The sequence below is a fragment of the Pyrus communis genome, chromosome 13 (genome assembly GCF_963583255.1).
Source record: "Pyrus communis chromosome 13, drPyrComm1.1, whole genome shotgun sequence".
Taxonomy (NCBI): Eukaryota; Viridiplantae; Streptophyta; class Magnoliopsida; order Rosales; family Rosaceae; genus Pyrus; species Pyrus communis.
The window spans coordinates 17,054,102-17,070,681 of NC_084815.1; the positions used below are offsets into that span (position 1 = coordinate 17,054,102).

The window sequence follows — 16,580 nt, forward strand, 5'->3', positions numbered from 1 at the left end:
GGATTACAACTCTAATAGGATAACATCTAATCTAAGAAATATGGTAGAATCCCACAAGGATATCTCATATATGATAAGATTTACACAATCACATTCTTGAACTAATAAGATTGGAACAATATTTTTTTTTCCGTTGCAAAGATATTCACATATTTCGATGGCAATGGCACCCCCTTGATTATGACGTTATAAAGTTAAACTTTGATGGTTTTGTCCCTCCGGAGAGAGTTGTTGCTGTCTTTGTGTTAAGGAATTCTAAGGGTTGGGTTATTGGTGCTAGTGCTTTAAACCTAGAAGGCGTAACTATTTCAATGGCTGAGGTTATGGGTTTGAGTGAAAGATTAAAGTTTGACATACACAAAGGGCTTCAAAACATTCTGGTGGAGGGAGATTTCAATATTAATCATCTGCGTAATTCAAGGAAGATGGGATGTCCCTTGGAACCCAAATTCTATTTTTGAGAATATTCATGGGATGGCCTCAGAGTTCAATCACATAGAATGGAACCATGTTTTTAGAGAATATTTTTTTGTAGCGGCTGCGTTACCTCATCTTGGTTTCACTCTTGAAAATCCGCATTTCGTGGATCATTGTCTCCCTAAACGCCTTCCACTTTGATTGCCCGGGTAATGGTTGTAGTATGAGGTTTTTCCCTTGATTTAATGAAAAAACATATATATTGGACGAAGCGGGATGTGAAACTCTCACCACTATTGGTCTATAGTCTCTAGTCTAGTGGATCAATATGGCGGGAAAATGTCCTTATGGTCCTTACAAGATATAAAATCCCTAACCCCTCTTTCTCTCCTTCTCTCTCTCCGAACCCCCTCTTCCGTTCTTCAATCTCACACCCGCTTCACCATTCTCTTCGACCTCTGAGGGCCCTAATCCTCGCCCGAAAAATTGGTACGTTTCGCGACATCCCACTTCCTATTTCTCGAAATCTGGGGTTCTTTCTGTTCTACTGCGAATTAATCCTTTTGTTTGCAATTATGTAATTGTCGATTAATTTTGTGCTTAATTTCTTGTTTTTAATTTTGGGTTTTGGGTGCAGAGGCTTTGGACCGAAGCAATCGGTTGTCTTTGTGAAGATGGACAGTGCATTCGAGGATGAGGCTGAGCACACCGTTTCGATCCAAGAGTATCTTAAGGATGTTGAGGAACAGGAACTGGTTTGCCTCTTTGATCATAATTAGTGGCTAATCTGTTCAAGTTTAACTGGCTGGAATTGATTAATGTGATTAAATGGTTAATAATGTAGCAATTTTGTGTTTCTGGTGTTTTGAAATTGAAGACAATTCTGTGTGTTTTTTTTTTTTTTTTTTTCTTGAGTAGAATTGTTATAATAGACTAAGTGGGTTGCAAATGGACAAGGAACGATTGTATAACACTTGTGTAATTCAGCTCTCGAGGTTTCCTTTCAAGTTTGATGATTTTCTTTTAATATGAATTGGGTGTTTTGAAATTGAAGACAATTCTGTGTTTTTTTTTATTTCTTGAGTAGAATTGTTATAATAGGCTAAGTGGGTTGCAAATGGACAAGGAATGATTGGCATAACACTTGTGTAATTCAGCTCTCAAGGTTTCCTTACAAGTTTGATGATTTTCTTTTAATATGAATTGAAGAAAATTGTTTCTTGTAATGCAAAATAAGTATATGCTGAAAACGACACTTTTAAAAGACAATAAACTTTTTAAGGAGGGTTTAAGTTGTGAAAAATTGCTACTTTTGAGGTTGTAGTTATGTTGGGAAATTTTGATCTCAGCTTGGTAACTTAGTCTAAGAGCTTGTCTAGAGTTTTAGCTAGGCGCAGAACAGCCTAGCTCACAAGTCTTAGGTAAGTTAACAACAGCCATGTGTGGTACTCTAGAGCAAGACGATTAAGCTATTGAAATGTTCAACTGAAGAAAGCGTTGGGACCCCAATATTTGATTTTATGAGGAATTACAAGATTATCGTCTGAGGAAGGATTCAATGAAATATCAATGGATTCTGCAATAAAACATAAATCAGTAGTATGTCTATTGGGAAATCTAGTCTTAATTCCACAATTCTCAGTCCCTCTACTTCTCAAATTGATTAAATGGATGTTTAGTCTTGGCTAATATAACTGTTGAGCTTCAAAACAATCCTGTTTTCTTTAATCAACAAGCCAAGACAAATCGTTCAAGGATCAGGACAAAAATCTCCCCGCACTTCTTTGTCTCCCTTCGTGGTCTTAAATTTGAACAGAATACAAATAACGAGTCACTAATTTATCTATTAATTCCTACTTTTTGGTGTTTGATCACTCATAGGAAGCTGATTTGGTTTTGGGAGGCGACGAAGGCAAGGAGTGTACCTATAACAATGGTTATATGAAGAGGCAGGCAATTTTCTCATGCCTGACTTGCACCCCAGATGGGAATGCTGGAGTCTGCACAGCTTGCAGCTTGTCTTGCCATGATGGCCATGAGGTATTTTGATATCTTTTCCAGTATAAGCCATTATCTAAACTGAATAAAATTAAAGCTGGGTCATTTCTTTTGTGATGTGATTCCACTATTTGATTCACTCCAGTCTCCAACTGAGAAAGAACCTCATATTTACCTTGTTGGCTGAAGGGAGTGATTAATATCCTTACAGGGTTCACAATCTTTGTTTCCTCATTGGCTTGAAAGATTTTTGGTCTAAAAAAACAAAAAGGTGGTTAGTACCTTATGATAGAATATGAATTGATTCAAATTTAAGACTTAGAGAGTAACATAGATAATATGGAGCAAGACAGGTGGCGTTTATTATGACATCCCACATCGTCCAGGGGAGTGATCCTTATATGTATTCTCATCCCTACCTAGCACGAGGCCTTTTGGGGGCTCACTGGCTTTGGGTTCCATCGGAACTCTGAAGTTAAGCGCGCGAGAGCACTCTCATGATGGGTAACCCACTGGGAAGTTCTCGTGTGAGTCCCCAGAAACAAAACCGTGAGGGTGTGCTTGGGGGCCCAAAGCGGACAATATTGTGCTACGGCGGAGTCGGGCCTGGGAAGTGGTCCCGCCCGGGCCGGGATGAGTGGGCCCGGGAAGTGATCCGACCCGGGCTGGGATGTGACATTTATGAGGCTGGGTTAGAAAGCATCTTAAATGGTTGCCTCTTTCCCCTCTGAGTCTCAAAAGATACCTTTGAAGTTGAACCATTTGGTGTTCTTTCCATTCTTTCTAACCAAACCTAGTAGCTCTTGCTCCCCCATTTTAAAGTCGTTCAGATTTTTTTTGTCTCCTTGATAGTTTCTACCTCTTGTGGAGAAAATGACATGTAATTTTGGGATTTGGGATTTGGGATTTGGGATTAATGGTGTTTTATATGTATTGCTTTATATTCTATACTTCAAAATTATTATGCATTGATGTTTTAGCGCTTTTATTTGACTAGGTTATTCTATTTGATTTATCTTCCTATATCTAATGATGACCGTTATTGTTACTCGGAGCAGATTGTAGAACTGTGGACCAAAAGAAATTTTAGATGTGATTGTGGAAATTCAAAATTTGGAGAGTTCTTTTGCAAGCTTTCCCCAAATAAAGATATAGAAAATGTTGAAAATTCTTACAATCAGAATTTCAAAGGATCATACTGCACCTGCAGTCGCCCCTATCCTGATCCAGATGTTGAAGAACAAGTAGAGATGATACAATGCTGTGTGTGTGAAGACTGGTTCCATGAGGAACACATTGGTCTCGACTCTTCTGATGAGGTTGGTAGCTTGGGATACATGTTTGCCATGTTTTCTGCTTCTTTGTATCATGTTGTAGGCTCTTGTTTTCTGCTTGTTTTGTATTATGTTGTAGGATTTATCTCAACATTATGTGCTTTAGTACCAATTAGCATAATGGCATTGGGCTTTGGGTATTGCTGTCATTTTGAACTGTGAATATTTAGATGTAACATAAAGTAAACTCATATTGATGAGTTTGTTGCAATTTGAAACATTGGATAGGCCTCAAAATTTCTTACTGTTGTGCTGATTAATAATTGGTAACATAGGATCTGATATTTTGGGGCTCATCCTATGCTGCTGCTGATTTACTATGCCAATGATATCAGATGACGAGCTTTATTCTGATACTGTTACTGATCAGTTATTTCTCCATCAGTCTGGAGGAAAGTTGATCAACGTGATGATATTTTTTGTATAGTTGTGTAGATCACCAACTTTTTAGCCACTTTAATTCTGAAGGTAGTTTCGTACTTTTATACCTATGCATTTCTAGACGTTATGAATATTTGAAATTTTGTGTGAACGCTTATCTTACTATTTGTATATGGTTACAGTCTACATTGTTGTGAAAAAAGAAAAAAAAAATATCTCACCTCTCAATTGCTAAAGGCCACATCCCAACTTTTTAATTTTCAGTGCTGATATTCTATCCAAAGTACGTTGCTAACATCCTACTTGTCCCCTTATGCACTACAGATTCCAAGAGATGAGGAAGGTGAACCTCTTTATGAGGATTTTATTTGTAAGGGGTGCTCAGCAGTTTGCTCTTTTATAAGACTCTACAATCAAACCATCTTGGCATCTGGGAGCCAAAAAGATGCTCCCGTTGAGACTGCCAAGGATAAAAAGGTTTTGAGCGATATGCCTTTAGCTGGTAGATCTGGAAAGCTAGAGAATGATATTTCTCAAAGTTCTGATACTATTTCTGAACCTGTATGTGGTGGGGATAGCTTGCTCCTTGGAGAAAATTCTGGGAAGAATACAGATTCGGATCAATGCATTACAGATGCAAATGCACCTGTTACTTGTGTTATTGGAGTTAATCTGGTGGTTGCTTCCCCTGTTTTAGAGTGTAAGCCAATGTTTCTTCTGAAAAACTGGAGGGATGTACTCTGCAAGTGTGAAAAATGCAGTGAGTTTTACGAACAGAAGCATATTAGGTTTCTGCTTGACAAGGAAGACTCGATCATGGAGTATGAGAAAATTGCAAAGCAGAAGAGAGAGGAAAAATTGCAGCAACAGGAGGGGGCTGAGTTGACTATGCTCGATAAACTTGGCCATGTAGAGAAAATAGAGATTCTGAGTGGCATCGCAGACATGAAAGATGAGCTTCGTTCTTTCCTGGTAAGTCCTTGATGATTATAAACTTTAATTTTGTTTCAAGCGTTGCTTTTATGATGTAAAATCACATAAGAGACCATTTTAGAATATGACTTTTTGTAAATACATGATTTTAAGTTCTGATCAAAACTATGCTTCCTAATTTTGCAGGGATCATTTGATCCATCGAAGACAATCACCTCTGCTGATGTCCACCAGATGTTTGAGAATCTAGCAAAGAAACGAAGGCGTGTAGAGTGAGTTATAACTGGATCTTTACTGCAGTCATATGCACTTGTTAAATTATAACATTGTATGGTTGCTATTGAAGTTAATCCTGGTTTCAGTAACATTTAAAAAGCCTACGTAGCTAGGCAGAATGCTGTACTAGTATCAGTGTTGCTACCTTGCAGACTTATATCCTAACAAATTATGGTGTTTAACTTGAGGTGCTTATTTTCAACTGCCCGACACGCAATGCTTCTATAGGTAACTGGATCACGTAGTTTTCCATGATTGTGTTGCAATCTATGAGTTACCTTCCACTCTTCGCAGTATGAAATGTTAAAACATTTATGCATATTTTTTGGTATGTGCTTCGGACGGGTGCATGCGTTGGGGTGTTTTATTTAATCACGTGATTGTTCATGAAGCATGTGAAACTAAAGTAGGTTGCAGCGCTAGCAAATTATCTAACCTTGTGAAAATAGTAGGAACCATGTCTAGCTAGTCGGCTACGTGTGTATGACAGTCAGTGCAAGACACAAAACTCTTGCGATAGTCGGCTACGTGTGGGTGACTCCCAACTGTTGATATGAGTCACCCACACGTGTAACTGTCTGACTGGCCGACCCGTAGCATTCTTCTTAGAGCTTGTGGCACTTAAAGATTGGGGTGGAGCATTATTGTAAATCTTGGGGCCGTGATTTTCTGATTGACAGAAAGTATTCTTGTAAATTGCAAAATTGTCAAACACCCTTTCAACAAGAGGGGACAAAAGTAGGCAGTTTTTTACTCCCATGGGAAAGGGAAAGGGAAAGGGCAAGGGAAAGGGAAAGGGAAAGGGAAAGGGAAAGGGAAATGATAGTAAAAAAGAAAAGAAAAATGCATGCTGTTAATTTTAATTTTACAGTTGATCGAGTCTTAATCGATAATTAAAAAAGTAGTCATTGTCTTGACCTAAACCATGGAGACTGTCGAGTGCCTCTTTATTTTTTAACCCCCAAATGGAGAAAATTTTGTATTTTTAGTTGCAATATTTGAAATTTTAATTGTATATTGTGGAAGATTCATATAATTTATAGTTATGTGGTTGTTGAATCTCGCGGTATTACTCAGTACTATGGTCTGATAGTATTCCTCTTCACTTGGAAGTGAGAGGTTTTGGATTTGAATCTCATGGATAACGAATTCAATATCAAATTAGGCTGCTCATTGCGTGACATTGCCAAACTCTCCCTTACAAATATCGATGTACTAAAAAAATAAGTTATGTGGTTACCTGTCGTCTAGTTATATTTTTGGCAAGTCAAATTTTTTTCGTTTTCAACTTGTTATGACTAATATTTATTTTCTGCAATTACTATCGCCATCTATTGTTATGATTACTTCAAGTTTTCAACACAGGGAGTTGAGAAACTTGCATGCAATTAGTGATATAACGGACGATAGCCAAAGACTTTTTCCTTAATTAGCTCATATATGTAGGGGACTTACGACTCATATGCAGCTTCGATGCTCAATCAATGAAATATTTAAGCGTCCGATAGATTGGAAGTTTCGATTCCCTCTAATGTAACAAAAAAAATCTCAAATATCCATCTAGCAGAACGTTTGAAAAAAAAAAAAAAAATCAACCGAGCTTTCATGGTAGAAAAATGATAATCTTCAAACTTCTCTTTTTCTAGCAACGTAAATAAACAGAAGTACGCTAAAACAAAAAGTAAGTGTGAAAATCGTTCCTCTTTAATTAGTTTCTTAACACTTCTTATCGTTGCTTTACAGTAAAATAATGATATATGGATGACTCATAAAATTCACATTCACACCTCTTTTAAATAAGGAGCATAAAATATGAGACAGGACCAGTTGATCTTGACAAACAAACAAACGAACAAACAGGTAGTTGTTGAATTGCAGACCAAATTGAACTTTCTACACTCTTGATTTCAAACACAACTTTTATCCAGAATTCTTATGACATGGTTCTTCTGTTTGTTACGACTTTTTCACTATATATCACTAATCACTTTAAGAGTGACTAAAGTTGAAACTCCTTTTAATGAAATAATTAAGATTACTTTTATCATTAAAAAATAATATAAGCTTAAGCTCCCCTTCTTTTCACCAGATCTATTGTCTTCAATCAAAGACTAAATCTATATATATATATATATATATATATATATATATATATATATATATATATATATATATATATATAGTGTTGTGGTAAATGGTAATCATTTTCTTGCTTTACGATTTTCTGGTTCTGCCTTTGAAATTCATTTTTCTTTCACAAAAAAAGGGTATCCAGCATATCACTATCGAAAGTGGCATTTCCACTTTAAAGAAAAAAAAAAATCTCAATTAGGTAAATCCCTTAGACTTTTTTTCCACGTAAATTATGCCACACCACATGCACATTATGAAATAATGGACTCAACTTTCTTTTTCTCTTTTCTTTTACCTCAGTGGAATGATGACCTATTGTCTGGAATATTAAAAGGGATGAAGAAAAACAAGAAGAGAGAACAAGTCTAAAGAGATGGAGGGAAATGTATAAGGAAATACATTGTCAAACTCATTTAGTATTACAGTTTGGTAGTATTAATCTCTATTTATAAGAAAGCGGTTTTAAGTTTGAATCTCATAAATAACGAGTTTGATAGCAATTTATATTCCATAGTATGTAAATATATCATTGTATATATATATATATATAATAAAAAATAAAAAATAAAAGTACTTGATTCCTATCTTGTAAGGAGTCTTTCTTCTGCGACACAAATCACAGCTTCATACATGTACAACATCATATCATTTATTCGTATGTCCTAGTATGGTATTTTAGGATGTCTTGAGTTTGAATCTCGTTAACGGTGAGTAAGAAGAAATGACATGTAAAATTCACGCGATCAAATCATGTAAATTGTGATTTACTAATAAGAAGAAATGACATGTAAATTGTGATTAAAAAAAAAAGGTTTCTATAATTTTAAACTGTGATTTACTATTAAGAAGAAATGACATGTAAAATTCACACGATCAAATCATGTAAATTTTTCAATAGATCCTAATGCTTGCTTTTGAGGTACGGGAGACGGAATCGGAGATTATTAGAGATACATTGATTCCACGAAAATGAGGATGGTGCTGGTTAGACCTTAAAATTTGTTGGAACAAAAAATATATGATTCTCATTAGACAACAAATAAAGTAAATCGTGAATAAAAATTGAGACGATGTAGGCAAAACTATAGAATAATAATATAAATGGTGTCGGTGACTGCATTATTTTCAGTAATTTAAACAAACAATTTTGCATCCGTGATTCCATGCATAAAACAAAAACTAATTAGATAGATTATGAAAAAAAGACAACTTCTGGGCCTGGCTGCGGCAACATATATCTATAAATTTTGGCACCTTGTATTATATATGTCATGGTGGTGGTGGGCAGGGAGGTTAGGTTTGCAGCAGATTTCCTGTATGCCCGTGACATGTCGAGGAATGGGGTCTCTAATCTATGAATATGAACATGAAACTTCTACTGATTTAGGTTTGCAAATTCCACGAAATGTTCATATTGTCAACTGTTAATTTTTAATGTTAGCTCCAAATGGAAAAAAAAAAAAAAAAAAAAAAAAACTGTTGTTACACTAGAAAGAAATTGACAAGAGAAAAGCCAAATAAGAGTAAAGTTCTTGTACCGTATCGATATCTAATATAACATTTCCACACTTAGTGTGAGAATTCGGCATAACAGTGTATCTAATACATATAAAAGTTTCTCCTAAAGAAAGTTGTGTGTTGTTAGATTCTAATTAGTCTCACGATCTTGACCAAGAGGGGTTTTTCTCTTTTCGTTCGTTACAAAGAGATGCTATGTTCTCCTTGTTGAGGACTTGATGTAACTTCTTGTATGTTTTATATAGCATCTTCATCCTTCGTAAGCTCTTTTGGGTTTTGAAGTCATTTTGGCTTAATGAAATACCTATCGTTGCACCTCACAAAAAAAAAAAAAAAAAATGATATGTTCTTTCCTTCTTGTTTTGTATCCTATATATCCTACAATTTTCAAAATTTTCGACCAATTATTTGGTGATTGCAAGTACCTTCCACTATTTCATAGTAAGGGAAAAAAAATTTAACAATAACAAATCAATCATCATCAGAAAATTGGGTCCGACGTATGATGATGTTCTTTGATTGCTTTTAATCAAAGACATCAGTTATGATCTTTGAAACACGGTACTGGAGCGGGGAGGTCCGGCAACTCGTGGAATTCAAAATTTTTAGATTTGGAAGCGGCATAGATTCCGCAATTAAAATTTTTTTAAATTATTAAGTTATTCCGCTTCTTATCATACCACAGTAAGGCCTCGTTTGGCAGCTCGGACTGTACTGACTATTTCTGTCGGATAGGATAAATAGCCACCGGATAGTACTGACTAAATTAGTCGGGTGTTTGGTGCAGTATCGGACTAGCGATCGTATTATTTATACTGTGTTTGATATTATACTAGATAGGAGGCATCAAATTTAAAAAAAAAAAAAAATTTAAATGAAATCATTTTTTTGTTCCCAGGTCTCTCCGCACCCCCCAAACACCCTCCCTCTCTCTCCCTTCTTCTTCCCCGACGATAGAAGAATCCCAAATAATTGTTCCCCAGCTCTCTCCGCCACACCCCCCAAACTCCCTCCCTTTCTCTCCCATATTCTTCTTCCCCGACTAAATAATCCGGACGTTTTGGTTGGTTTTATTAAGCGGGTGTATACCGTATTATCCTATCCGACCGGTTAAATTAATCCGGTGCTTATTTAGTACGAGTGAACGCCAAACACCCGGGTCCGTATAACTAATTAATCCGGACGTTTTGGTTGGTTTTATTAAGCGGGTGTATACCGTATTATCCTATCCGACCGGTTAAATTAATCCGGTGCTTATTTAGTACGAGTGAACGCCAAACACCCGGGTCCGTATAACTAATCCTATCCGATCCTTTATCCGATGTGCCAAACAAGGCCTAAATATTCAAATTCAAAATAAAACCACTATTCTAAAGGCGATGGTTGGCCACTGTCCCAATTCGTTCATCTCTAGACATTTGAAAATTAAGAAAATGCACATAGACATGCTTAGGCGTCCACCTAGCTCGCTTAAGTGCTTGCCTAGCCTGCCTAAACTTGCCTACGGCACGACCCTGACTTAGACAGAACATCAATAACTTTCATTTTGCATTTTAATTTTTCAATAAAATGTAAGAAACTTGTTGAATATTTGGATGACCACTCATTATATGTTTGTTCCCTATGTTTCCAATATGTTCTAATATTTATAATTTATATATCATTTTATTTTGCAATAGATGTATCTCAATATAATTATGTGTGTGTTTTAAGTATAAATAGACACTTATTTATACAATAAACAATCATTTACTTAAATCTGCCTAGTCCGCCTAGGCGCTAGGCCCTAACACACCGCCTGACTAGCGCCTAGCGTCTTTTAGAATCTTAAATAAAACTATAAGTAGTGGATTGCCTTAATGATTAGGGTATTCATCTTCAACTCATTACATCGTAGGTTCAAACTCCCCCCCTCATTTAAGTAATTTTTTAAAATTATAAAATAACTGAAAAGGTTTTTGAAAATTTCAGTTACACCCTCATTTTAAAGATTTTTTTTTACAAAATGATCCTTAATGCTCCTGAGCCGAAGTACGCAATTAGCTCCCAACGTATCCCGCTCCCACACCCAATCCCGGACAATAGTAGCGACTCGTGAGAGCTTTAGCAGTACATCATGGTCCCTTAAAATATCACACAAACAGACAAATATTTACATGACATGGGCAGTGAGCAAATAATTTTCTCACTTATTTAAATTTTAAAGTAAGAAGAAGAATCAAGGCTCGTGAACAATAAAACAAGTCTACATAATCTTTTTCTTTGTATTTTACTGTTAATTATTGGATTTTCACACCTATATATATATATATATATAAATACATGTTCTCCTTTCGCATGCACCAACTATATATAGTGGTTCTTTTGTTGCCAACCAATGTTTTTCATGGTTTGATTTAAACAAAAAAAAAATAGAGTTTTATAATTTCTCATACAGGAATTAAGGTGGTTAATCATGGGAAATTGTGTGGAGACATGCAAACAAAAGCAGGAGCAAGAAGATGGTCAAATGCAACAGCAGCAGCAGCATGAGCAAGAAGACGATGAGAGAGAAAATAAAGATAGGTTTGTGAAGGAACAAAATTTGGGGAAAGATGGAAACATAAGAGTAAAGATTGTGTTGAGCAAAGAAGAGCTGGAGTGGTTGATGCTTCAGCTGAAAGATAGTGGAGGGAAGAACTTGGAAGATGTTTTGCAGGAGATCCAGAAAAGCAGAGCCAAAGCTATTGAGGGGTGGAAGCCTTCTTTGGAGACCATCATGGAATGCCCTGAAGTAATTGAGATGGATAGATGAGTCTAATATTTCGAACTTTTGCTGCTGCTGCTCTGCTGCTTCTTCTTCGTCTTCTCCTTTTTTTTTTTTAGTTTGTTTATTTTCAACTTGTTTTTAGGGCTTTGAAGTGGCTGATGACCCAACTGTGTAATTAAGGTTTTTCATTTTTTTTTTTTCTCTCTGGAATGGTGAGCCCTGATGTTGTTTGTGAGATGTAAAAATAACTTCTTCAGATTTTTGATCGGGACCATCCAAATAAGGTAATGAGAAATGCTAGATACCTTCTTCATTTGCCTTTTTCTATTTACTTTTTTCATTCATTACTTAATACATGTATTTATTAAGAAATTAAACGACATAAGAGCAGTTCCAGCGTGCCCAGGCAATACACTATGCTATCTATCTAATGAACAGTAACTGCCCTTAATGAACAGTAATCGTCTTTTGCATCTCCACCGTTGCACTTCAATAGCCCTGGTATTAGGCAATAAAATGTTAGAATTTTTTTATTTATAAAATAATACAAAATAATTTTATTTGTAATTTCGGATAAGATTTTTAATCGTTCTCGTTGCGCCACGTGTCATTATCTGAAAAGTTATAAAATAATACAAAATAATTTTATTTGTAATTTCGAATAAGATTTTTAATCATTCTCATTGTGCCACTTGTCATAAAATCTGAAAAGACAATTATTTATAGAAAAGTAATTGTTGCACCATGTAAGATTTTTAATCGTTCTTGTTGCGCCACTTGTAATTTCAAGGATAATGAAAAGGTATTTATAGAAAAGTAAAATCAATTTTTTTTTAATTTTTTCATATTTTTTTTTCCTGATTTTTAATAATTTTTTACATTTTTTAAAATTTTTATTCACCTAATTAATCTCTGCCGTTGGATTAAAAAAATTTGAATTTCCAACACTCCAGATTGTGCCACGTGGCATAATGGTAACATTTCAGAATTTTAAATTGTTTTTTCCTTTTTTTTTTTAATTTACATAGCCTAATAACATGGACTATTGATCTCAGATCCAACGGTTGAAATTAAATGAAGTTTTTTAATTTTTTTTTTACCTTTGAAAATCCAACGGTCCATAAAATATAGCCGTTAAAATCCAATGGACACGGGGAAGCCACGTGGCCTCCCCAATGGTAAGAAATCTGAGTGGGCCGCGGGCCTTATTTCTGAATTTATGTCTCCTGACTTGCGCCCACGTGCCTAATAGAAAAAAAATTAAAAAAACAGCTGACGTCGCCCTAACGTCACACCCACTCCGGGTTCTCGGGCTACCACACGCTGGACCAAATCCGTCGAGCTCTCTGGCCCTGTTCACTCCACTGTCCCCCGAGCAAGAGCTCTCGCTGGAGCTGCTCTAACTAATGCATTAAAATCATAAATTTTACTTTTCCATTTTTTTTAACAAAAGATATTATTTACACTAAGTGGGAGGGTGGACTTAGCCTCACAATGGACTAGCAATAATGTGGTTCAAATTCGTATTTGACGAAAATTGAACCTAAGACCTCTCAGACCGTAGTACTATGTAACTTTTCCACCTTAAAAACATAAATTACGTAATTTATTAATTTATTAGTAGAATAAATGTGTCAAGTGATGAGTGGAGAAATTAGATGGGAAAAGCAAATGGAGAAGATAAATCTTATATATTTGTACACGCATTTTATCTCCTTATATATTAGTATTGTGTTTCTTATTATTTAATTAAATAATAAAAAAAGTACCGAAATTCTTTCTCCTAATTAATTTCCTCTCGCCATTAAACCATTTGTATTTTATTATGAATATTTGCATGTATTTACCGATAGGCATTTGCTCATGCAATTAGATATCCGTACAAATTCAACTTGAAAATTGGTTTATAATCTTCACGGTCCAGGTTAAGTCCATGACTAACTTTTTATCTAAGAAATTCATCCTTCATATATTTTGTGGTTGATTTATAAGAATTCGTGTTTATGATCTGAATTGTTCATATTATATATAAATTATTATGTAAAGATCATTTATGCAAAAAATCAATAAAAGCTAAATTTGTTTATTCAGTCAAGTATAGCAAATAGATAAACCGTTAGTAATATACTTTTACTAATTCCGATCATTTATTTTTATACAATTTGATAACTAAAACAATCTTATATTTTATTATTTTTTAGAGAAATAATCTTTACATAGTAATTTGTAATATTAACAATTCTGATTATGAGCAGCGATTTATGTGATTGGCCACAAAGTGTTTGAGGGAATTCCTCCCCATCCTTTTGAGGAGTCAAGTCAGTTGCATTTTTTGCCTACTATTTTCTGAGTATCTAGTTAAGGGTTCACCAACAGAATTGTGTATGGTTTCATTCAAACGGTCTTCCACGGCAACAAGTTTCGAAGACGTGAGGCTCGTATACCAATTGACACAACAAAAGTATCCGGTTAAGAGTTGACGAACGATTCCCCTTTGAAATAATTCTCAAAATCCAGATATTGAGAAAAGCTCTAGTTTAATCGACAATTTGGGGGAAGTTGAATCAATGCAAACCTAAAAGTCAATTATAAAGTCTTGGAGAAAACCATAGTTGCAAAAGGGAAATTACAAAATTACTCTAAACACACAATACAATTTAAAAGTTGTTTTAACCCCTTAAACTGTGTTAAAATGCCAAAAAGAGTCTTATATCACAATAAAAAAAAATCACAGTAAATCAGTGAGATAGACTCGTCTTGCTGTTGTCTTTCCAAAAGATATCGTGGATCCAAACAAACACATAAAATCCAAAATTTACTATTCATCGAAAAACTTTGGCGCTCGCCGTTCAAATCACTTCTTCCAGCACCTCGTCATATATACTCGCTAAAATTAACCTTGAGAGAGCTCTTGGAGTTAATTTTAAGGTTTAGAGTCAGAATTAACTTTGAAAGAGCTATTGGTTTAATTTTAGGGTTAGAGAATTTTGACAAAATCTCTTAAGTGTGTTTTATATCTTGCAAATTACAATTCCTCCAAAAAAGCTAAACTCAAGTTTCTGAGTTTTTAATATTTGGTACATAAAATTATTTTCATTCCAGAATGGTATCTAAAATCAAAATTTTGAGACAGTTTCATACATCCATTAAGGTTGCACTTAAGTCAACCATTAATTGATGATGTGACGCCCATGTGAACAATGATTGGCGGCCATGTGTCAATCTGGCCCACGTGCAAATTAAAAAATAAAAAAATTATATTAAAAAAATATAAAATTAAACTGAAAAATTAAACCTAAACTGAGGATGCGAACACATGGTCGCAAAGGAGTCCCTCATCGTTGAAGAGCGTGGAGATCGGGATCTTCATCACGTTCAACCAACTCTTGTTTCTCAGATCCAGAACCTCGCGGTTCATCCTTCCGATCTGAACGCTCGAGCCGAGCTTGTACATTCCCTCTTGGATGATCGATTTTCTAATGATTGTGTTAGATGTGGACGCATTCCTTCGCATATCCCGAGGTGATCATATCCCGATACGTGTTTGACTTCGAGATGGCGTCTGTGAAGGAACGCGGGGGGGGGGGAGTCGGCGAGGACAGAGGAGGAAGGAGACTGTGGGATGGCTGAGGGTTAAATTTAGGCTTTAGGTTTATTTTTTCAATTTTTTATTTTTTTTAATTTAAATTTTTTTCTAACTTTTAATTTTTAATATTCATGTGGATCCAGATTGACACGTTCTGCTAAGTTATTGCCCACATGAGTGTCACATCACTAGTTAATGACTGACTTCATACAACTTTAACAAGTGTATGAAACTGTCTCACAATTTTGATTTTAAGTACCATTCTGAAATTAAAAAAACTTCATGTATCAAATATTAAAAATCTATAAATTTAAGAGTAGTAAATTAAGATTAACCCTACGTTCAAATATTCCATCAAACTTCAAAGCATAAATCAAATCAAACTTAAGACTTTGGGCCTATAAGTTGAAGCAAGCGGGCAAATGCATGTCGCAGTTGAATTATGACTAATGAAACGAGTGATATGATATGATATGATATGTCTCACAACTATTGCGAGTTTGGCACCAGCATTAACTAGCCACAAACTCAATCTCTAAATAAGAATTGTTATTGACACTTTAAATTTCTTATTCTACATTCCAAACTTTTTATATTTAGAAAGAAAAAATACACTTGTGAGGAGTGTAGAATGAAAATTTTGAAGTACCAATAACACTTCCCTTTCTAAATACATTAATTTTTTTGGCTCCAACTCGATATGATCAGTGATTATTTTTGGTAAAGAAAAGAAGTGGGGGATGTAACTTGAGAACATTTCAAGAGGTCACCCATCCTAATATTACTCTTGGTCAAACTTGCTTAACTTCAGAGTTTTGATGAAATACGATGCATATGAGTTGGTATGATCGCATCCTGAGACCTATGTCTTTAGTAACATGTTTTTGGGATAATCTTTACCGATGCATCAACCAGGTCATAACACTTGTCCATTTTAATTGAAATGCTATGGTTCAAGTTGTCCTACCAAATAAGAGGTGAAGAAAAATAAAATAAATGAACATTGAGCACAAACCCCTCATAACCTGTCACACTAAAAAACAGTAGCTACTTGGCTCCAATTTGATCAGTGGACACCCCCACAAAGTTGAACTGAAGACAAGTTGTAAATGGTCAAAAGCCCAATCCATAGGTATGTCTTATAGTTTTGCCTATCCAAACCATGTTTGGGTAAGTTTGAAATCAATTTATTTCAAATTATGCCCAGGTGCAAACTGTAATTTTGAAAACGGAAATTACTGCTTAAGCCTGCATA

General features: G+C 35.2%; 2 protein-coding genes across 2 annotated transcripts; both read left to right on the forward strand.

The window, feature by feature from the left end:
- The first annotated feature begins 684 nt into the window (after positions 1-684).
- Positions 685-5,546, forward strand: LOC137713105 (uncharacterized). The gene is made up of 6 exons (XM_068452360.1): positions 685-906; positions 1,055-1,172; positions 2,299-2,457; positions 3,474-3,734; positions 4,455-5,102; positions 5,250-5,546. Exons 2-6 carry the CDS (start codon positions 1,092-1,094, stop codon positions 5,337-5,339), a joined length of 1,239 nt encoding a protein of 412 aa, XP_068308461.1. The 5' UTR covers positions 685-906; positions 1,055-1,091; the 3' UTR covers positions 5,340-5,546.
- Positions 5,547-11,445: 5,899 nt separating this feature from the next.
- On the forward strand, positions 11,446-11,784 carry LOC137712274 (uncharacterized). The gene has a single exon (XM_068451380.1). The coding sequence runs from the start codon at positions 11,446-11,448 to the stop codon at positions 11,782-11,784; it is 339 nt and encodes a 112-aa protein (XP_068307481.1).
- The last annotated feature ends 4,796 nt before the right edge of the window (positions 11,785-16,580 follow it).

What these genes read in the sequence shown, in the direction of transcription:
- LOC137712274 (XM_068451380.1), top strand. Translation starts at nt 11,446, where the DNA reads ATGGGAAATTGTGTGGAGACATGCAAACAAAAGCAGGAGCAAGAAGAT.
- LOC137713105 (XM_068452360.1), top strand. Translation starts at nt 1,092, where the DNA reads ATGGACAGTGCATTCGAGGATGAGGCTGAGCACACCGTTTCGATCCAA. An exon ending in ATGTTGAGGAACAGGAACTG is followed by an intron (nt 1,173 to 2,298) that starts GTTTGCCTCTTT and finishes GATCACTCATAG; the next exon opens with GAAGCTGATTTGGTTTTGGG. An exon ending in CTTGCCATGATGGCCATGAG is followed by an intron (nt 2,458 to 3,473) that starts GTATTTTGATAT and finishes TACTCGGAGCAG; the next exon opens with ATTGTAGAACTGTGGACCAA.